Raw genomic sequence first — 24,324 nt, 5'->3', positions numbered from 1 at the left:
AACAGAGATCCCAAAAAGATTTAGGAATTGTGTTACCAAAATATATGGGAGAAGGTGGAGGTGACTTCACACAGGACCCCTCCAGGCTGGGGAGAGAAAGAAGGCTGCAACGGGATTGTCCAGTGTAAACAGGAGCCAATAGGGAGGTAAACCTCCCCGAAGCAAAGAGACCAGTGCAAACAAGTCAGTCATCTGGGAACAACTGCCTGCACAGTGCATGGAGGCAGGGCCAGAAGAAACACCTTCACTGACGAACCTCGGAGGAGCCATCGCATCAGCCATCGCTGATGCTTCAGCTCTGCCTTTTCAACCTTTCTTGGTCATTTAATAAACTTTTCCATAAAAGTATAGACACAGTGTAACGGATTGTAATAAACTGACATGCCTATTACAAACATGTGCCTCCCCTCTACACTACTAACACAGCTTCCCGTCTGAACTGACTACTCGCTCCCCCGCCCACCGTGTTCCCAACAGTTTACCCAAGATGGCACATTCTTCGTCCAGGGATTCCATAATAAGGACCCCAGCTCCTGGAGGAAGAGCCCCATCTAGGGGCAATAACCAATCAGCTGCAGAGGCGTACTTCATGAGTGCTAACCACGCCCACCGTCTATAAACCCCATGCAGCTGGATTAGAGTAAAGAAGTTACATGCAGCTGAACGGCAGGCTTCAGTGTGACTCTTCGTGCATGCCAGGCCTCGGGGCTCAGGCCTACTGATCAGGAAGGGGCAGATGTTCATCATTAGGTATATGAGTACCAATCCTTACAGGAATTAGAAAGCTACGAATGGCCGGCCGCCTGGATTTATACAGAAAGAAGAAAAACACCAATAGTGTAAGAATTTATTTTTATAACAAAAAACCATTAAAAAATCTTGCTCGGCGCCCCAAAGATCGGCACAACGGATATTTACAGAAAGACACCGGAAATGACAAAACATACAAAATGTAAAAACACTCTCAGAGGGGTTATTGTGTTTGTGCTCACACATTGCTTAAAGCGACTCTTCAGTCCCCTTTGTGCTGCGGTCCCTGGACCCATCAGTCCCTGGACCCCATATGGACACTGCACTCTTCTGACTGTATATTAGGATTGTCTCAGACTGCTGACATAGTACACCTGCTCTGATTGGCCACTACTGCACGTGTATCCGGCGAGACGGTCAGCAGCTAACATCACTCTCCCTACAGTTCGGGGGGAGGGTCACTTTAATGTCTAACAATTAAAACAAAGTTCCTGCAGGACAGCGGAGCGCTCCTCACATCCTCTAAGGAGATCTGAGTGTCGGGATCGGCCATTTGGACCAATGCTTCCAAAATAAAAAAGATGCAACTTTGGATCTATTGCTTATTGAAGACATCCCACTGTTTTGGGTCTTCCAGCCGTCCACCAATCAGATGTATCGAAGACGGACTGAAGAGCCTATGACTAAGATCGGACTGCACAGGGCTTGTCTGTAGGCTCTGGACACAGCAGACAAGTGGGAGGAGCTTGGTCTCCCTTTCTCATTGGGTGTAACAGGCTGAATTGGATGGACAGATGTCTTCTTCAGCCTTACATACTATTTTGCTGTAAATATACCCAAAGTTGCTCCATTTTTATTTTAGATGCAGCGGAGCAATAAAACCATTAGTTGTAGAGACAAAGAACGCACAAGGTCCTTGTCTGCATTATTGCACACGGTCTCCTTACAGGGGGATGGAGCACAAATCCCTGCAGCTACAATTGTTGTTCCTTTGGTTACAATCCACACAGACGTGTTTTTCCAGTGTTTTTTTTTTTTTACTAATTTGGCATTTTCTTCTCTCGGCTTACAGCAGAGGGGTCAAAGGTTACTCAGTCCGCCGGACACTTTGTAGCCATTCTGCAATCTTATCGGCAATTTCCTGCAACACAAAAGAGACCATGATGCATGAGGTTTTCTATATGAACCCTACATTACTTTCATGATGTCTTCTGACCTCTCGAGCTTTCTGCAGCGATGGAGGATCGGAGCTGCGGGAAGGATTCATGTTCGCACAATGGGCAGTCCCGTTGATAAAGATGGCGATTTCTGAGCGAGACTGATTCTTCAGCACACTGAGGGCGTGCCAAGGGTCTATGTCACCTGCAGGTGAGGCGAATGTCAGTTAGGGAATTACTTACAGGAACACTGCAGGCAAAGCGGATACATTGTGTTATGCCTGCAGGGCCGTTTACAGATGACGGTTATCACGCAGAATCCGTTCAGACTAACAAAGAGGCGTGAGAATCGTAACCCCTAAATACAAAGCCATCGGCACGATTAGTTTACTTTTTGTTTGTCACCAGCTTAAAAAGCATCGCTAGTTCGCTCACTCCTTGCTGCGTGTAAACGCTCCACGCTCAATGTGAAGTGCTGAGCGAGAAGTAAGCGTTACTCAGCGGTGATCTGCCTGTCTAAACGCTCAGCACAAGCCCCAACAACTAGCAGTGACGTCACCCGATCATTTAGCAGACAGTCATCCCATATAAGTGGGGCATAATGCAAGGCCTGAGGGGGTCAGGCGGACATGGGGAATCTCTCATTGGGGTCATACCATTAACAAAGATGATCCTGCTGGACTTGGGATGATCAGCTCCATAGAACTCATTGGTGAATTGGACCGACTGATGTACAGACTCTGGGGGGATCTGGAAGACCTCGGTGCAGAGGTCCAGCTGAGACTTCAGGGTGATGAGTCGGGAGAATGGGCAAGAGCCGTCCCCACAAGTCTGATCTGTGGAGGGAAGATGTGAGAAGTCACAGAGAGTAGTAAAGTATTGTTAAAGGAGTTTTCTAGAAGTGCGTCTGATCATTCCTAAAGGCGATGCACAATCTGAAAAGGACCGATTGTTTAAGTCAAATTGTGATGTTAAATTTGTGAGTTTTTGTAATTTTTTAAAAATTTCCATATCACCATTTTAATCCCTTTGAAACATTTGCTGTATATTTAGAGATGTGCGCACAGCGTATGGAGCGGGATCAGGAGTTGTGCTGCTCCTTACGCAGTGAATGTCAGCTGGTTATACAGCTGCTAACTCCAGTCCCAACCATCTAAACCCCATAGCAGTTATGGGCCCTAACCTTTTGATCATGGCATCCAAGTGGTTAGACAGAAGCAGTGGGCTGCCTTTATCACCCAATTCTTATCCTTACCCCATGATAAATTCTGGAATGCTGAAAAGGCAGTCATGCCAGCCAGACAACGGCCTAATGACGTACCCCCCCAGAGCCCAGAGGGAGCGCTTACAAGGAGTTGTCTGAGACTTTTACTATTGATGACCTATCCTCAAACAGCGAACACCCTTCCCCCGCCAATCAGCTATTGATCACCTATCCAGAGGTTAGGTTGTCGATAGTAAAACTCCTGGAGAACCCCTTTAACATTGAGACGCACACTACACTGCAATACAGAAGGTTTGCAGTGTATTAGAGAGGCGGTCATATATTCAAGTCAGTAAGACGAAGCTGAATTTTTTTTTTTTAGAAAACAAAACAAAAACGAAATCTGTAAAGCTTAAGGCGACCTGCAGACGGCCGGGTCAGACCCCACTGCGGGAAGTCTTACAGCGGGATCCGAACTCGCGCCTCCGCAGTGAGTAGTGCGGCTCACGTTCCTCCGTGTCTTCTCCTCTCTGTGATGTGCCGGCTGCCGCGTGCGCAGAGTGGAGTGCCGGGAGTGACGTTTCAGTGCAGACCTCTGAGATCCGCACAGAAATAGACCGTGCCGCGATTTGTTTTCTGTGTTTTCGCGGCCGTCTGCATAGGATTGCGTTTTGTAATGTCCGCCCTTGTGCAGGAGGCCTGAGTGCTGGTATCACCTGGCCAGACTAATAAGATATCTTATTTATGTACGCCATACGGTGAAGACATGGCCAAGAAAACCGCACTGTCATGTTTGAGGAACTCGCCTCCCCCAAACATGGTAGTAATCCTATGTATGCCCCCCACACTCCGATCAGTGAGAGGCTCCTGTGGTCTCCGGTGGCCCAGGGGGTAAAGCCATGCTGTTAACCACACCTCCGGCAGCTGGCCATCCCCATGATCAGGAGCAGTAATTAAAAAAAGTCTACAATCAGAAAATAAGAGCAAATTAGGGGAACCCTCCTCTGCCATCTGGTTCTCCTTCATAAACCATACATTGGGGATTCACGGCTTTTAGGGGAAATCAAGAAACCAATTTATAATGAACATTTGCTGTAACTCACAGTATCCGAACTCGGTGCAGGTCTGGTAATACCACTGCCGCTCCCCGACGCCAACCGCACTCAGCGTTGTGTTCCCCAAGTCGGACAGCGCCTTCTCATGGGAGTTCTCCACACATTTAAGTCCTATATAATCCATGTACATCTGCCAGAGACGGAAAGGAAGGTGAGACCCACTGCATGCGATACCAATAATCAGTGCCGTCATGTTTACACACTGCATGCGATACCAATAATCAGTGCCGCCATGTTTACACACTGCATGCGATACCAATAATCAGTGCCGCCATGTTTACACACTGCATGCGATACCAATAATCAGTGCCGCCATGTTTACACACTGCATGCGATACCAATAATCAGTGCCGCCGTGTTTACACACTGCATGCGATACCAATAATCAGTGCCGCCATGTTTACACACTGCATGCGATACCAATAATCAGTGCCGCCATGTTTACACACTGCATGCGATACCAATAATCAGTGCCGCCATGTTTACACACTGTATGCGATACCAATAATCAGTGCCGCCATGTTTACACACTGCATGCGATACCAATAATCAGTGCCGCCATGTTTACACACTGCATGCGATACCAATAATCAGTGCCGCCATGTTTACACACTGCATGCGATACCAATAATCGGTGCCGCCATGTTTACATGCTGTATGCGATACCAGTAATCAGTGCCGCCATGTTTACATGCTGTACGCCATACCAATAATCAGTGCCGCCATGTTTACACACTGTATGCGATACCAATAATCAGTGCCGCCATGTTTACACACTGTACGCGATACCAATAATCAGTGCCGCCATGTTTACACACTGTATGCAATACCAATAATCAGTGCCGCCATGTTTACACACTGTATGCGATACCAATAATCAGTGCCGCCATGTTTACACACTGCATGCGATACCAATAATCAGTGCCGCCATGTTTACACACTGCATGCGATACCAATAATCAGTGCCGCCATGTTTACACACTGCATGCGATACCAATAATCGGTGCCGCCATGTTTACATGCTGTACGCCATACCAATAATCAGTGCCGCCATGTTTACACACTGTATGCGATACCAATAATCAGTGCCGCCATGTTTACACACTGTACGCGATACCAATAATCAGTGCCACCATGTTTACACACTGTATGCGATACCAATAATCAGTGCCGCCATGTTTACACACTGTATGCGATACCAATAATCAGTGCCGCCATGTTTACACACTGTACGCGATACCAATAATCAGTGCCGCCATGTTTACACACTGTATGCGATACCAATAATCAGTGCCGCCATGTTTACACGCTGTACACGATACCAATAATCAGTGCCGCCATGTTTACACGCTGTATGCCATACCAATAATCAGTGCCGCCATGTTTACCCACTGTATGCGATACCAATAATCAGTGCCGCCATGTTTACACACTGCATGCGATACCAATAATCAGTGCCACCATGTTTACACACTGCATGCGATACCAATAATCAGTGCCGCCATGTTTACTCACTGCGATACCAATAATCAGTGCCGCCATGTTTACACACTGTACGCGATACCAATAATCAGTGCCGCCATGTTTACACGCTGTACACGATACCAATAATCAGTGCCGCCATGTTTACACGCTGTATGCCATACCAATAATCAGTGCCGCCATGTTTACCCACTGTATGCGATACCAATAATCAGTGCCGCCATGTTTACACACTGCATGCGATACCAATAATCAGTGCCACCATGTTTACACACTGCATGCGATACCAATAATCAGTGCCGCCATGTTTACACACCGCGATACCAATAATCAGTGCCACCATGTTTACACACTGTATGCGATACCAATAATCAGTGCCGCCATGTTTACACACTGCATGCGATACCAATAATCAGTGCCGCCATGTTTACACACTGTACACCATACCAATAATCAGTGCCGCCATGTTTACACACTGTACGCAATACCAATAATCAGTGCCGCCATGTTTACACACTGTACGCGATACCAATAATCAGTGCCGCCATGTTTACACACTGTACGCGATACCAATAATCAGTGCCGCCATGTTTACACACTGTATGCGATACCAATAATCAGTGCCGCCATGTTCACACACTGTATGCCATACCAATAATCAGTGCCGCCATGTTTACACGCTGTATGCGATACCAATAATCAGTGCCGCCATGTTTATTCACTGCGATACCAATAATCAGTGCCGCCATGTTTACACACTGTATACGATACCAATAATCAGTGCCGCCATGTTTACACACTGCATGCGATACCAATAATCAGTGCTGCCATGTTTACACACTGCATGCGATACCAATAATCAGTGCCGCCATGTTTACTCACTGCGATACCAATAATCAGTGCCGCCATGTTTACACACTGTATGCGATACCAATAATCAGTGCCGCCATGTTTACACACTGTATGCGATACCAATAATCAGTGCCGCCATGTTTACACACTGTATGCGATACCAATAATCAGTGCCGCCATGTTTACACACTGTATGCGATACCAATAATCAGTGCCGCCATGTTTACACACTGTATGCGATACCAATAATCAGTGCCGCCATGTTTATTCACTGCGATACCAATAATCAGTGCCGCCATGTTTACACACTGTATACGATACCAATAATCAGTGCCGCCATGTTTACACACTGCATGCGATACCAATAATCAGTGCCGCCATGTTTACACACTGCATGCGATACCAATAATCAGTGCCGTCATGTTTACTCACTGCGATACCAATAATCAGTGCCGCCATGTTTACTCACTGCGATACCAATAATCAGTGCCGCCATGTTTACACACTGTATGCGATACCAATAATCAGTGCCGCCATGTTTACACACTGTATGCGATACCAATAATCAGTGCCGCCATGTTTACACACTGTATGCGATACCAATAATCAGTGCCGCCATGTTTACACACTGCATGCGATACCAATAATCAGTGCCGCCATGTTTACTCACTGCGATACCAATAATCAGTGCCGCCATGTTTACTCATCAGTAATGACTATTAGCACCCCAGAGGGACGAACTTACGGAATTGACAATGCGCAGGCCTTCGTATGCAGATTGTGCGCTGACCATGTGCCCGCAGATCTTCCGCACATCGCTGCCCGGAGACTCCATGTTGTATTGCACCGCGCCCATAAATATATCTGCCAGGTTGCTGACAAACTCTGTATAGTCATCAGGGCCTTGGAGAGGGGAGCAGGAGGAGAAATCTCGCTCTAGTTTGGAGACGTTCCCTGCATGAAGCATGGAGTCCACTTCTTGGAAACTCTTCCTAACTCTGTTCAGACACTGCAACCAGACCAAAGCAGAGCATTAGCATCAAGACATTGGTGCCCAACAGACTGGCTGGAGTAACGGCTTCCTCCAAGCGTGCCCGCTCATCTCTAGTCACATGACCTGTGCTGGGACGCCGTGACGTCACACTTTCAGGAGCCGCCAGTTGTCGGGAGCGTTAGGTCAGCTGAAATATTCATTTCTGCATCGGCCTTCATAAAGACTATAGGGATATGTCACATTTGCAGTGATGAGGGGTACAACACTCCGCCATCTCCAGCAGGCCCAATGAGATGAGTGGAGAGGTAGTGGGCACGTGCGACCACTACTCTATGCAGTCAGGGACACCAAGGGTCCCCATTCTCATCATCAGCTGGGGTCCTAGCAGTCGCATTAACACTAAAAGAAAAAATCTAAGTCAGATCAATACTTGGTGTGATCACATTGTTTTCCACAACACCATCAGTTCTTCTAAGTACATTTGCACACAGTTTTTGAAGGAACTCAGCAGGGATATTTTCCAAACATCTTGTAAAGCTAACCACAGATCTTCTGTAGATGTAGACTCAAATCCTTCCGTCTCTTCATGTAGTCCCAGACAGACGTCATAGGGGTGAGATCAGGGCTGTGTGGGGACCATATCATCACTTCCAGGACGGTGGAAGTACTGATAATGGCGATGGCTTTATTTACATTTTGAAATGATGACAAAATATGTTGTTCCAGATTATGTTGCATTCAGTTTTTGCACAATGACAGAATTTCACCCGACGCTGTTATTCGCTGCGGCACAGATTATCAAAAAAATAAATACAGCTTAAATCCAAAAGTTTGTATTTCCAGATGAAGTTACATATCGATGTAGGATGAATGATATATGATGAATGATATATGATGTAGAATGAATGATGTAGGATGAATGATGTAGGATGTATAATGTAGGATGAGTGATGTAGGATGAACGATGTAGGATGAACGATGTAGGATGAACGATGTAGGATGAGTGATGTATGATGAACGATGTATGATGAATGATATATGATGAATGATATATGATGAATGATATATGATGTAGGATGAATGATGTAGGATGAGTGATGTAGGATGAGTGATGTAGGATGAACGATGTATGATGAACGATGTATGATGAACGATGTATGATGAACGATGTATGATGAGTGATGTATGATGAGTGATGAACGATGTATGATGAACGATGTATGATGAACGATGTATGATGAACGATGTATGATGAACGATGTATGATGAGTGATGTATGATGAGTGATGAACGATGTATGATGAACGATGTAGGATGAACGATGTATGATGAACGATGTATGATGAACGATGTATGATGAGTGATGTATGATGAGTGATGAACGATGTGTGATGAACGATGTATGATGAACGATGTATGATGAACGATGTATGATGAACGATGTATGATGAGTGATGTATGATGAGTGATGAACGATGTGTGATGAACGATGTGTGATGAACGATGTATGATGAACGATGTATGATGAACGATGTATGATGAACGATGTATGATGAACGATGTATGATGAGTGATGTATGATGTGTGATGAACGATGTATGATGAACGATGTGTGATGAGTGATGTATGATGAGTGATGTATGATGTGTGATGAACGATGTATGATGAACGATGTATGATGAGTGATGAACGATGTGTGATGAACGATGTGTGATGAACGATGTATGATGAGTGATGTATGATGAGTGATGAACGATGTGTGATGAACGATGTGTGATGAACGATGTGTGATGAACGATGTATGATGAGTGATGTATGATGAGTGATGTATGATGAGTGATGAACGATGTGTGATGAACGATGTGTGATGAACGATGTGTGATGAACGATGTGTGATGAACGATGTGTGATGAACGATGTGTGATGAACGATGTATGATGAGTGATGTATGATGAGTGATGTATGATGAGTGATGAACGATGTGTGATGAACGATGTGTGATGAACGATGTGTGATGAACGATGTATGATGAGTGATGTATGATGAGTGATGTATGATGAGTGATGAACGATGTGTGATGAACGATGTGTGATGAACGATGTATGATGAGTGATGTATGATGAGTGATGAACGATGTGTGATGAACGATGTGTGATGAACGATGTATGATGAGTGATGTATGATGAGTGATGTATGATGAGTGATGTATGATGAGTGATGTATGATGTGTGATGAACGATGTGTGATGAACGATGTATGATGAACGATGTATGATGAACGATGTATGATGAGTGATGTATGATGAGTGATGTATGATCTCTTCCTTCATACAACTTTATCAACTCCATAATCCATTGAATGAGGTTATAAGTAATTGTATCATTTCTGCTTGCATGTCATTAGCCGGTGCCAGGATTGTCTCGCAGAGCCGTTCTGAGGTATACGGACGCTCCACAAGGTCTCAGTAGGATTGGGGTCAGCAGACGATGGTGGCCAACCATGATTTTAGCTCCTTTTACGCTGTAGCAGCCAAGAAGTCACCAGTTTGGGTGTTTTCGCAGGATGGGACGGGGCACGGCTTTGCATTACATTGTATTTCGGAAGGCCCGATTCTTCTTTTCATCCCATTGCAGACCATGCTCAGTAACTCCACATATAGTCCAGAGTTCACTCCGCCACCTCCTTGCTGACATCTCAGTCTTGTAGGGACAGGGTAGCCACTCACCGGCCATCCATCAGGACTCTCCAGAGTAGTGCAACAGTCTTCGGTAAATATAATGGTATGCAGACCAGTCCTCATGTATGTCTCAGCCCACCGCACAAGCTCCTCTTTGGGGGCTTCAGATAGGGGTGGCCATAGTACAGCTTTGTGCACAACTGCCAGCCTCTGGAGGGCGACACCGACACCTTCAAAGACCCGTTTGCTGCTCACCAGGGGCATTTTTTACAGCTGCCCTCTTAATCAGATTAATGTGTCTGGCCAGACTTCCCCATTAAGCCTTCATCAGATCGCACTCATATCTTCAGTTTGGGGACCGCGCTCCAGCTCCCATGACATAGACATTGTTTGCACTGGGTACTTCATGCTTCTCATCTTCAGGAAGGTCTTTCTTCCTCTCCACATTGCATGAGAACTGTGAGATGCTTCATAATGTGGGACATTCTCTTTAAGTAACTTTCCCTTTAACCAAGATCACCCGGCAATCCAATTAACAAACCTATCCCAGATTGATGCCGCACGTCTAACGAGGAGAAATGAAACAAACTAACTTTCTTTTTTGTAAACTTAAACATAAAAACTCATTTTTCTAAAATCCTATTAATATTTACTTTGCATAATAATTGGGAACAGTGCAGTTCGCATAAGAGCCGTCCATGGGGGCCGCTCCACACAGCTTGGAGATTGGCGCATTGTGAGACACACAAATGTTGGTACATATAAGCCCCATTCTTGTGAGCGCAGTACTATACACAAGCCTTTAATGGCTCTTGCATGCCGTGCGATGTGTATGTGGAATGAAATCAATGGGAAACACTTCCGATCCTCTAAAGAGCGTGAAACTTACACAAGAGGATCGGAATTTCACAGATGCGATGCAAGGCATTTTTGCCTGAAAATCGCCTCGCATTTGTGGATGAATCACACGGTCACAAGCGCGACATCGGGTCACGTTTCTCGGCCTGATATTGTGCTTAGCCATATATGTAGGTCGTCCAGGGCAATGAACCGGACTGTACCTTGGATGATCCTCCAATGACTGGATCTGACAAACTCTGAGCCACCACCTGTAAAGAGGAAGAGGAGAGGTCACCAACGCCACAAGATCCTATGGACAGCCCATGAAGACTCTCTAGATCCGCAGGTATTCCCAATATACAGGTTCTTCTCCTCTCTCAAGTCGTACAGTAACGTCGGCCGAATACACCAACCATGTATGTAGCATTCAATAAAATATACTATGCTACGGAAAATAAGTAGGATATCAACCATGGAGGGGGGACTTGATTTAGGGTGCCTTCACCAGAAAAGCTATCGGCCAAATGGTCGCTCAATAGAGCAGATGGGAGGGCACTTTACCATGGGACGACTGTTGGTTGGAAAAGTCCTCAAACAAGCGATTTCAGTTAGAGTCGCCCCCTGAAAAAGCAAAAGCCGTCAAGGTACTGAGCAAGAAATCAGTCGCTTTGTGTCTTCACTTTGTGTCTGCTCACTACAATGAACTGACTAATGAGGAACTTCTTGCCCAGTGTAAAAAGGCAGTCATAATTAATGAACAACTGCCTGTTCACAGTGAATGGAGGAGGGAGGCTAAAGGACCTCCGGCCGCTCCGCCTCCATTCACTGAAGGACTTTCACTCCTGTGTGTAAGCACATGGACTATAGTTGTTGGGACGATTGTTGGACGCCTAAAAGCTCAAAAGTCATCCCATGTAAAAGCACCCGAATAGACAGGACTTCTGCGTAAATACGGCCACCAACCAAGATCTAATGGGGCTTCTAGACAGAACGAGAATCTCATGGCTCTCGTATGCCGGAGCGAACAAGCTGGGGACCTCACCAGCAGCCAGTTCACGCTCAGCCGAGGAGTTTAGATTCCACCATTCTCATTGAGAATCATGCAGTTCTCGTTCATTTGTCCTTCAGCGTTTCATATTCCAATGTGATCTACTCAGCGATCAGTGTTTAAACTGTCCAACAAGTGTAGCAGCCAGCGCCAATCTCTATGCAGGCTGAAACTGAACGAACAAGGACCTCACGATTCTCGGTGGCTCATGTGAAACTGAACAATAATAGTCTAAATGCAGCGGTAGGAGGGATTCCCCCATTGAGAAGACGTTTGTCTAGGAGGACATGGCTGCACTTTACCTCTTGGGTCCTCATAGCACATCTGCAGAGTACTGGCAGATTGTCACAGTCAGCAGGGTCTTGTAGCAGTAGATGCAGCCCATTGTACATCAACACCGAATTGTTCATTACATACCCCATAACGAACTACAAATATCCTTAGAAATGCTAATGACCTTGTTATAATCAGTGAAGTCCAGCTCTGCCCTGACCGGAGCGGAGGAGGCCACGGCTGCGTACACCAAATGTGGGAACTGCAAAGAAGAAAACGCCACAAGTACAATCAGTACCTTTATAAATAGTCCGCCTGTAATAAGACATCCTATCTGGGCTATCATTGGTCAGTGGGCTTCATGATGGATCTGTCCGAGCCCTCCACACATGTTCTGCATGCCCAATAAGAGAAGACCTTTCCCAGAATCCTGCACGGTGCTCTGCCTGGATATGTATGACCCCACAAATGGGTTTAACCATTCCTCTAATTAAGGGGCATCTCTACACGGTGACACCGCGGAAACTACACCGAGCTCTAGAAAGGGGGCCGTACATAATAGGGGAACACAGAGGCGGAGCACGAAGCTCCTGGGCCCTAATGCAAATCCTGTAACAGGGCCCCCAACTATAATGCTTTATCTATAGTACCGGGCTCCCTATATGGAGTAGAGAGGCCTGATGGGCCCCCTATGGCTCCTGGGCCCCAATGCAAATCCTGTAACAGGGCCCCCAACTAATGCTTTATTCATAGTACCGGGCTCCCTATATGGAGAAGAGAGGCCTGATGGGCCCCCCAAGGCTCCTGGGCCCGGGTGTAACCGTATATACCCCTATAGTTACACCTCTGGGTGATCATCATCTAAATCTAACAATTACAGCAGGAACGTCCGGCCATCTAATCCCCTGTTACAGAACGATTCTCGCTGGATCACCCCAATCTGAGTGCTAACCGTTCAGTGTAAGTTCTGCCGTTGACAGATTTATAAGGTTTACTTGTTTTGAAATGAAGAATCAGAACGTCATTAAAAAAGTTTTTAAATCTTCACATTTTTGTGATTTGTGAAAAAAGAACGACGTGATGAAACTTTGAAGGCCTTTTTCGGAATCTGGAAAAAAACATCCATTCCGATGCACCCCTTTATTCAAAAACAACAGACGAAAGTGGCAAAAGTGCAGATTCATTCGTCGTTCAGTTCAGGCAGGCATAACAATCCAACAACGATTGGCCTGTGTGAACAGGCATCAGTCCTCTATGAACAACTGCCTGTTTACTGTGAATGGAGGCGATCTCTGGCGCGCTCTGCTTCCATTCATTGAGCAGTCCTCGCTCCTATGTGAAGACGATCACTGGGATGACTGTGGGGTGTTTAGGCACCTAACAGTCGGCATGTGTACAAGGACCCCAATGTGTATGTGGGTGGGCCCGACGACAGAATTTGGGAGAAGGAAGAATCCTGTACGTTGGACTTCAGCGTGGCCAATCCCTGGTCCCCATGAGCGAGAAGCTGCCACCTGCCATTCTATCATTCAGTCCATGGCTGCAATGGTGTTATAGGGAGATAAGAACCTTCACCCCGTCTTATCCATGGACTCTGATCTCTGCGCCCCATCATACGGTCATACCAGAGATAAGGGGAGGTGTATTGTGTCCTCAGCAGCGGTACAGAGAGCAGAATACCATCCAGAAGGATAGCAAATGAAACAGTCACACCGAAAAGACCCACCTTCAGTCTGAACCAAGCCGAGAGGGATCCAGGGTAGGAGCCGCCGAAGCTCATCCAAGGGTTCTTCTGAGTCAGGTTATACTTCTGGGAGACGAACAGATGGAAGGAAGCCAGGTCTGCAAGCCTAGGAGAGGAAGTGCAGATACAAAGGGTTTCCTGCCTGACAACCACTCTGACCCTGCGGCCGGCCGCTGCTGACCAGGACATGTGACTGCTGCTGCAGCCAGGAAGGACAGCCATTAGAAAGAACCTTTAACCCCTTGAGGACCGAGCCTTATTCTTCAGATCTGACATCTGTCACCATATGGGGTAATGACTTATCAGATGTAATTCTCGGATTGTTTTTCGGGACATATATTGTGTTTTTAGGACCACAAAGTTAGCAATTTAGCAGATTTTGTCACATTTATTTGTAAATTCTAAGAGCCGCCTCCTTGAAGGCCCAACTCTGTTCTGACGTGGATTTTAGAAGCCTGTATATCAGAAAGCCCCCATGAATCACCCATTTTAAAAACTGCAACCCTCAAAGTATTCCAATGGCATCTAGGCAGTTTGTTAACCCCTTAAGGACCAGACACTTTGGGGATTTTACCCATCTGGTGGTTTTACTGCCGTTTCTTTTTCCTTCAGCTACCATAATTATTTTTTGCTGTTTCTTTTTCTGTGACATTTAGGGGGATTTTTTTAATATATTTCTCACTGACTTTTATTCCTGTTTTTTAGTTTTATTGGGGGTAAAAAGCTAAAAAAATTATTTCAACATATAGAGGTTTTTTTTTTAAATTAGTATATTTACGCTAAAATAAAGTATGTGACCGGGCTCCGCATTTTGTTTTGGACGTTTTGATATATAATATGTCTGGTTTTGGTTTACAGGGCGCACACGGCGACAGTTTTGGGTTATTTCCTTTCTTCTGTATATATTGTTGTTGTATTCTGTAATTTTTATATACTGATGTATGCAATTATGTTTTTTTACTATCTTTGTCCCCCATGACGTTATATAAGACCTCCTGGGGGACATTCACATGTTTTTGTTTTTTTTAGTTTGACACTTTCCCACTGTAGCCGGGACGTCCATAGGGGCCGCATTTACAGAAAAAAAACATCCCCTGTAGTGACATCACCGGCAGAGCTGGTCAGGGTGTAGTACAACCCTGCAGCTCTGCTGTGGTAGGGAATCCCGGCAGTCAGGTGACCCCCGGGCTCCTGTAGTGGAAGTTACACTTCTGCTTTCACTTTTCAGTACACAGCGCTAATTGAGTGCTGTGTACCCGAAGAAGGAGACGACAGAAAGGGTTAAAAACCCCTCCTGCCTTTTCCTTCGGGTTATCAGCTGTAACTAACAGCTGACAATTAGTCCTTCCTCTGATTGATTGCAGAGCCAGGAAGCTTAAATCCTCGCTGTAATTTTACATACGGCTAGGCTTTAAGCCCGGGACCAGGCGCCGTAAGTTTACCGTGCCTGATCCTAAACAGGTTAAACTATTAGATATTACACAGGAATTAAAGAAAACTGCATCAGAAAATAGAACACTTCAATTTTATTGTTTGAAGACTTTCAATTCAACCCATTAAGGACTAAGAACGGTCAATATACGGCGCTTGGTCCTGGGTTTTAATCCCGCCCGACAGTAAAAATACGGCACAGAATTAAAGCCCCTGCTTCTGCAATCCAGAAGCAGGTCGGGATGTCAGCTGTTAGTCGCAGCTGAGAACCTGGAGGAGAAGGCAGGAGTGGTTTTTAACGCCTTCTGCCTTCTCCATTCCCTAGTACACAGCGCTCAATGAGTGCTATATACTAAGAAGTGAAAGTGGAAGTTAAAACTATTTTTTCTTTAACACAGCAGGAGTTAGCAGAGAAACAACTCAGAATGTATTACCCGGATTCTGCAATGTTTAGAAATGCCCCATATTGGGACGTAAATTGCTGTTTGGACACATGGCGGGCTCAGAAGGGAAGGACCAGCATGTGGCTTCATGTATGAACTGTGCCGAGTCCATCAGGGTAAATCATAAAACTATAGTTCAACACAGTAAGACAAACTTCCAGGACGTGAGCTGAAGGCCGCGGGTTTTAAGCTGTGCTTATCCCGCGGAAATCTCACGTTTTTTCAGTGCGGTCATTCTGGGAGATTTCCGTCCCGTGTGTCCCCAGCCTTAACTGTGGGCTATACTATAGATATATAAATTTATTATGCACCCAATTGGGTGGGGCATCACTGCGACGGGGCCTGGAACACAGTGCAAACTATTTTTTGGATTTCTGTTGCTTTGTTTTTACTCTGACAGGATCAGACACTAAATACATTGACCACCACTACACCGACTGATCACACTACACTAAATACATTGACCACCACTACACCGATCACACAACTCTAAATACATTGACCACCACTACACCGACTGATCACACTACACTAAAGACATTGACCACCACTACACCGATCACACAACTCTAAATACATTGACCACCACTACACTGATCACACTACACTAAAGACATTGACCACCACTACACCGATCACACTACACTGATCACACTACACTAAAGACATTGACCATCACTACACTGACTGATCACACTACGCTAAAGACATTGACCACGACTACACCGACTGATCACACTACACTAAAGACATTGACCACCACTACACCGATCACACTACTCTAAATACATTGACCACCACTACACCGATCACACTACTCTAAATACATTGACCACCACTACACTGATCACACTATGCTAAAGACATTGACCACCACTACACCGACTGATCACACTACACTAAAGACATTGACCACCACTACACCGACTGATCACACTACACTAAAGACATTGACCACCACTACACCGATCACACTACTCTAAATACATTGACCACCACTACACTGATCACACTACACTAAAGACATTGACCATCACTACACTGACTGATCACACTACACTAAATACATTGACCACCACTACACCGATCACACTACTCTAAATACATTGACCACCACTACACTGATCACACTACACTAAAGATATTGACCACCACTACACTGATCACACTACACTAAAAACATTGATCACCACTACACAGACTGATCCCACTACACTAAATACATTGACCACCACTACACCGATCACACAACTCTAAATACATTGACCACCACTACACCGACTGATCACACTACACTAAAGACATTGACCACCACTACACTAATCACACTACACTAAAGACATTGACCACCACTACACTGATCACACTACACTAAAGACATTAACCACCACTACACCGACTGATCACACTACACTAAAGACATTAACCACCACTACACCGATCACACAACTCTAAATACATTGACCACCACTACACTGATCACACTACACGAAAGACATTGACCACCACTACACCGAATGATCACACTACGCTAAAGACATTGACCACCACTACACCGATCACACAACTCTAAATACATTGACCACCACTACACCGACTGATCACACTACACTAAAGACATTGACCACCACTACACCGATCACACTACACTAAAGACATTAACCACCACTACACTGATCACACTACGCTAAAGACATTGACCACCACTACACCGACTGATCACACTACGCTAAAGACATTGACCACCACTACACCGACTGATCACACTACACTAAAGACATTGACCACCACTACACCGACTGATCACACTACACTAAAGACATTAACCACCACTACACCGACTGATCACACTACACTAAAGACATTAACCACCACTACACCGACTGATCACACTACACTAAATACATTGACCACCACTACACTGACTGATCACAGTACACTAAATACATTGACCACCACTACACCGATCACACCACTCTTAATACATTGATCACCACTACACTGATCACACTACACTAAATACATTGACCAACACTACACCGACTGATCACAGTACACTAAATACATTGACCACCACTACACCGATCACATTACTCTAAATACATTGACCACCACTACACCGACTGATCACACTACGCTAAAGACATTGACCACCACTACACTAATCACACTACACTAAAGACATTGACCACCACTACACTGACTGATCACAGTACACTGAATACATTGAACACCACTACACCGATCACACTACTCTAAATACATTGACCACCACTACACTGATCACACTACACGAAAGACATTGACCACCACTACACCGAATGATCACACTACGCTAAAGACATTGACCACCACTACACCGATCACACTACACTAAAGACATTAACCACCACTACACTGATCACACTACACTAAAGACATTGACCATCACTACACTGACTGATCACACTACGCTAAAGACATTGACCACCACTACACCGACTGATCACACTACACTAAAGACATTGACCACCACTACACCGACTGATCACACTACACTAAAGACATTAACCACCACTACACCGACTGATCACACTACACTAAAGACATTAACCACCACTACACCGACTGATCACACTACACTAAATACATTGACCACCACTACACTGACTGATCACAGTACACTAAATACATTGACCACCACTACACTGACTGATCACAGTACACTAAATACATTGACCACCACTACACCGATCACACTACTCTAAATACATTGATCACCACTACACTGATCACACTACACTAAAGACATTGACCACCACTACACCGACTGATCACACTACACTAAAGACATTGACCACCACTACACCGATCACACTACTCTAAATACATTGACCACCACTACACTGATCACACTACACTAAAGACATTGACCACCACTACACCGATCACACTACACTGATCACACTACACTAAAGACATTGACCATCACTACACTGACTGATCACACTACACTAAAGACATTGACCACCACTACACTGATCACACTACACTAAAGACATTGACCACCACTACACCGATCACACTACTCTAAATACATTGACCACCACTACACTGATCACACTACACTAAATACATTGATCACCACTACACAGACTGATCACACTACACTAAATACATAGACCACCTCTACACAGACTGATCACACTACACTAAATACATAGACCACCTCTACACCGACTGATCACACTACACTAAAGACATTGACCACCACTACACCGATCACACTACACTAAAGACATTGACCACCACTACACTGATCACACTACACTAAAGATATTGACCACCACTACACTGATCACACTACACTAAATACATTGATCACCACTACACAGACTGATCACACTACACTAAAGACATTGACCACCACTACACCGATCACACTACACTAAAGACATTGACCACCACTACACCGACTGATCACACTACACTAAAGACATTGACCACCACTACACCGACTGATCACACTACACTAAAGACATTGACCACCACTACACCGACTGATCACACTACACTAAAGACATTGACCACCACTACACCGATCACACTACACTAAAGACATTGACCACCACTACACCGATCACACTACACTAAAGACATTGACCACCACTACACCGATCACACTACACTGATCACACTACACTAAAGACATTGACCATCACTACACTGACTGATTACACTACGCTAAAGACATTGACCACCACTACACCGACTGATCACACTACACTAAAGACATTGACCACCACTACACCGATCACACTACACTAAAGACATTGACCACCACTACACCGATCACACTACTCTAAATACATTGACCACCACTACACCGATCACACTACTCTAAATACATTGACCACCACTACACTGATCACACTACACTAAAGATATTGACCACCACTACACTGATCACACTACACTAAATACATTGACCACCACTACACCGATCACACAACTCTAAATACATTGACCACCACTACACCGACTGATCACACTACACTAAAGACATTGACCACCACTACACCGACTGATCACACTACACTAAAGACATTGACCACCACTACACCGATCACACTACTCTAAATACATTGACCACCACTACACTGATCACACTACACTAAAGACATTGACCATCACTACACTGACTGATCACACTACACTAAATACATTGACCACCACTACACCGATCACACTACTCTAAATACATTGACCACCACTACACTGATCACACTACACTAAAGATATTGACCACCACTACACTGATCACACTACACTAAATACATTGATCACCACTACACAGACTGATCACACTACACTAAATACATTGATCACCACTACACAGACTGATCACACTACACTAAATACATTGACCACCACTACACCGATCACACTACACTAAAGACATTAACCACCACTACACTGACTGATCACACTACGCTAAAGACATTGACCACCACTACACCGACTGATCACACTACACTAAAGACATTGACCACCACTACACCGACTGATCACACTACACTAAAGACATTAACCACCACTACACCGACTGATCACACTACACTAAAGACATTAACCACCACTACACCGACTGATCACACTACACTAAATACATTGACCACCACTACACTGACTGATCACAGTACACTAAATACATTGACCACCACTACACCGATCACACTACACTAAATACATTGACCAACACTACACCAACTGATCACAGTACACTAAATACATTGACCACCACTACACCGATCACATTACTCTAAATACATTGACCACCACTACACCGACTGATCACACTACGCTAAAGACATTGACCACCACTACACTAATCACACTACACTAAAGATATTGACCACCACTACACTGATCACACTACACTAAATACATTGATCACCACTACACAGACTGATCACACTACACTAAATACATTGACCACCACTACACCGATCACACTACACTAAAGACATTAACCACCACTACACTGATCACACTACACTAAAGACATTGACCATCACTACACTGACTGATCACACTACGCTAAAGACATTGACCACCACTACACCGACTGATCACACTACACTAAATACATTGACCACCACTACACTGACTGATCACAGTACACTAAATACATTGACCACCACTACACCGATCACACTACACTAAATACATTGACCACCACTACACTGACTGATCACAGTACACTGAATACATTGAACACCACTACACCGATCACACTACTCTAAATACATTGATCACCACTACACGAAAGACATTGACCACCACTACACCGAATGATCACACTACGCTAAAGACATTGACCACCACTACACCGAATGATCACACTACGCTAAAGACATTGACCACCACTACACCGACTGATCACACTACACTAAAGACATTGACCACCACTACACTGATCACACTACACTAAAGACATTGACCACCACTACACCGATCACACTACTCTAAATATATTGACCACCACTACACTGATCACACTACACGAAATACATTGACCACCACTACACTGATCACACTACACTAATAACATTGACCACCACTACACTGACCACACTACACTAAAGACATTGACAACCACTAAACCGACTGATCACACTACACTAAAGACATTGACCACCACTAAACCGACTGATCACACTACACTAAAGACATTGACCACCACTACACCGACTGATCACACTACACTAAAGACATTGACCACCACTACACCGACTGATCACACTACACTAAAGACATTGACCACCACTACACCGATCACACTACACTAAAGACATTGACCACCACTACACCGACTGATCACACTACACTAAAGACATTGACCACCTCTACACCGACTGATCACACTACACTAAAGACATTGACCACCACTACACCGACTGATCACACTACACTAAATACATAGACCACCTCTACACAGACTGATCACACTACACTAAATACATAGACCACCTCTACACCGACTGATCACACTACACTAAAGACATTGACCACCACTACACCGATCACACTACACTAAAGACATTGACCACCACTACACTGATCACACTACACTAAAGATATTGACCACCACTACACTGATCACACTACACTAAATACATTGATCACCACTACACAGACTGATCACACTACACTAAAGACATTGACCACCACTACACCGATCACACTACACTAAAGACATTGACCACCACTACACCGACTGATCACACTACACTAAAGACATTGACCACCACTACACCGACTGATCACACTACACTAAAGACATTGACCACCACTACACCGACTGATCACACTACACTAAAGACATTGACCACCACTACACCGATCACACTACACTAAAGACATTGACCACCACTACACCGATCACACTACACTAAAGACATTGACCACCACTACACCGATCACACTACACTGATCACACTACACTAAAGACATTGACCATCACTACACTGACTGATTACACTACGCTAAAGACATTGACCACCACTACACCGACTGATCACACTACACTAAAGACATTGACCACCACTACACCGACTGATCACACTACACTAAAGACATTGACCACCACTACACCGATCACACTACACTAAAGACATTGACCACCACTACACCGATCACACTACACTAAAGACATTGACCACCACTACACCGATCACACTACACTGATCACACTACACTAAAGACATTGACCATCACTACACTGACTGATTACACTACGCTAAAGACATTGACCACCACTACACCGACTGATCACACTACACTAAAGACATTGACCACCACTACACCGATCACACTACACTAAAGACATTGACCACCACTACACCGATCACACTACTCTAAATACATTGACCACCACTACACCGATCACACTACTCTAAATACATTGACCACCACTACACTGATCACACTACACTAAAGATATTGACCACCACTACACTGATCACACTACACTAAATACATTGACCACCACTACACCGATCACACAACTCTAAATACATTGACCACCACTACACCGACTGATCACACTACACTAAAGACATTGACCACCACTACACCGACTGATCACACTACACTAAAGACATTGACCACCACTACACCGATCACACTACTCTAAATACATTGACCACCACTACACTGATCACACTACACTAAAGACATTGACCATCACTACACTGACTGATCACACTACACTAAATACATTGACCACCACTACACCGATCACACTACTCTAAATACATTGACCACCACTACACTGATCACACTACACTAAAGATATTGACCACCACTACACTGATCACACTACACTAAATACATTGATCACCACTACACAGACTGATCACACTACACTAAATACATTGATCACCACTACACAGACTGATCACACTACACTAAATACATTGACCACCACTACACCGATCACACTACACTAAAGACATTAACCACCACTACACTGACTGATCACACTACGCTAAAGACATTGACCACCACTACACCGACTGATCACACTACACTAAAGACATTGACCACCACTACACCGACTGATCACACTACACTAAAGACATTAACCACCACTACACCGACTGATCACACTACACTAAAGACATTAACCACCACTACACCGACTGATCACACTACACTAAATACATTGACCACCACTACACTGACTGATCACAGTACACTAAATACATTGACCACCACTACACCGATCACACTACACTAAATACATTGACCAACACTACACCAACTGATCACAGTACACTAAATACATTGACCACCACTACACCGATCACATTACTCTAAATACATTGACCACCACTACACCGACTGATCACACTACGCTAAAGACATTGACCACCACTACACTAATCACACTACACTAAAGATATTGACCACCACTACACCGATCACACTACTCTAAATACATTGACCACCACTACACCAACTGATCACAGTACACTAAATACATTGACCACCACTACACCGATCACATTACTCTAAATACATTGACCACCACTACACCGACTGATCACACTACGCTAAAGACATTGACCACCACTACACTAATCACACTACACTAAAGATATTGACCACCACTACACTGATCACACTACACTAAATACATTGATCACCACTACACAGACTGATCACACTACACTAAATACATTGACCACCACTACACCGATCACACTACACTAAAGACATTAACCACCACTACACTGATCACACTACACTAAAGACATTGACCATCACT

At 44.6% G+C, this 24,324-nt stretch overlaps 1 protein-coding gene across 1 annotated transcript in view; it reads right to left on the bottom strand.

The window, feature by feature from the left end:
* Positions 1–833: 833 nt before the first annotated feature.
* The window catches only part of PRSS16 (serine protease 16), a 33,636-nt gene continuing 10,145 nt past the window's right edge, over positions 834–24,324 (bottom strand). Inside the window, exons 5-12 of the mRNA XM_066582000.1 lie at positions 14,119–14,242; positions 12,577–12,654; positions 11,293–11,340; positions 7,306–7,569; positions 4,215–4,356; positions 2,564–2,743; positions 1,967–2,112; positions 834–1,891 (exon numbers count right to left, since the gene is read on the bottom strand). Of these exons, the coding sequence (XP_066438097.1) occupies positions 1,838–1,891; positions 1,967–2,112; positions 2,564–2,743; positions 4,215–4,356; positions 7,306–7,569; positions 11,293–11,340; positions 12,577–12,654; positions 14,119–14,242 (1,036 nt within the window). The 3' untranslated portion in view covers positions 834–1,837. The remainder of the gene's footprint in view (positions 1,892–1,966; positions 2,113–2,563; positions 2,744–4,214; positions 4,357–7,305; positions 7,570–11,292; positions 11,341–12,576; positions 12,655–14,118; positions 14,243–24,324) is intronic.

The sequence above is a fragment of the Eleutherodactylus coqui genome, chromosome 10, assembly GCF_035609145.1.
Source record: "Eleutherodactylus coqui strain aEleCoq1 chromosome 10, aEleCoq1.hap1, whole genome shotgun sequence".
In the NCBI taxonomy this organism is placed as follows: domain Eukaryota; kingdom Metazoa; phylum Chordata; class Amphibia; order Anura; family Eleutherodactylidae; genus Eleutherodactylus; species Eleutherodactylus coqui.
Note: the sequence above shows the minus strand (reverse complement) of the source record. Positions and strands in the feature narration are given on the sequence as shown.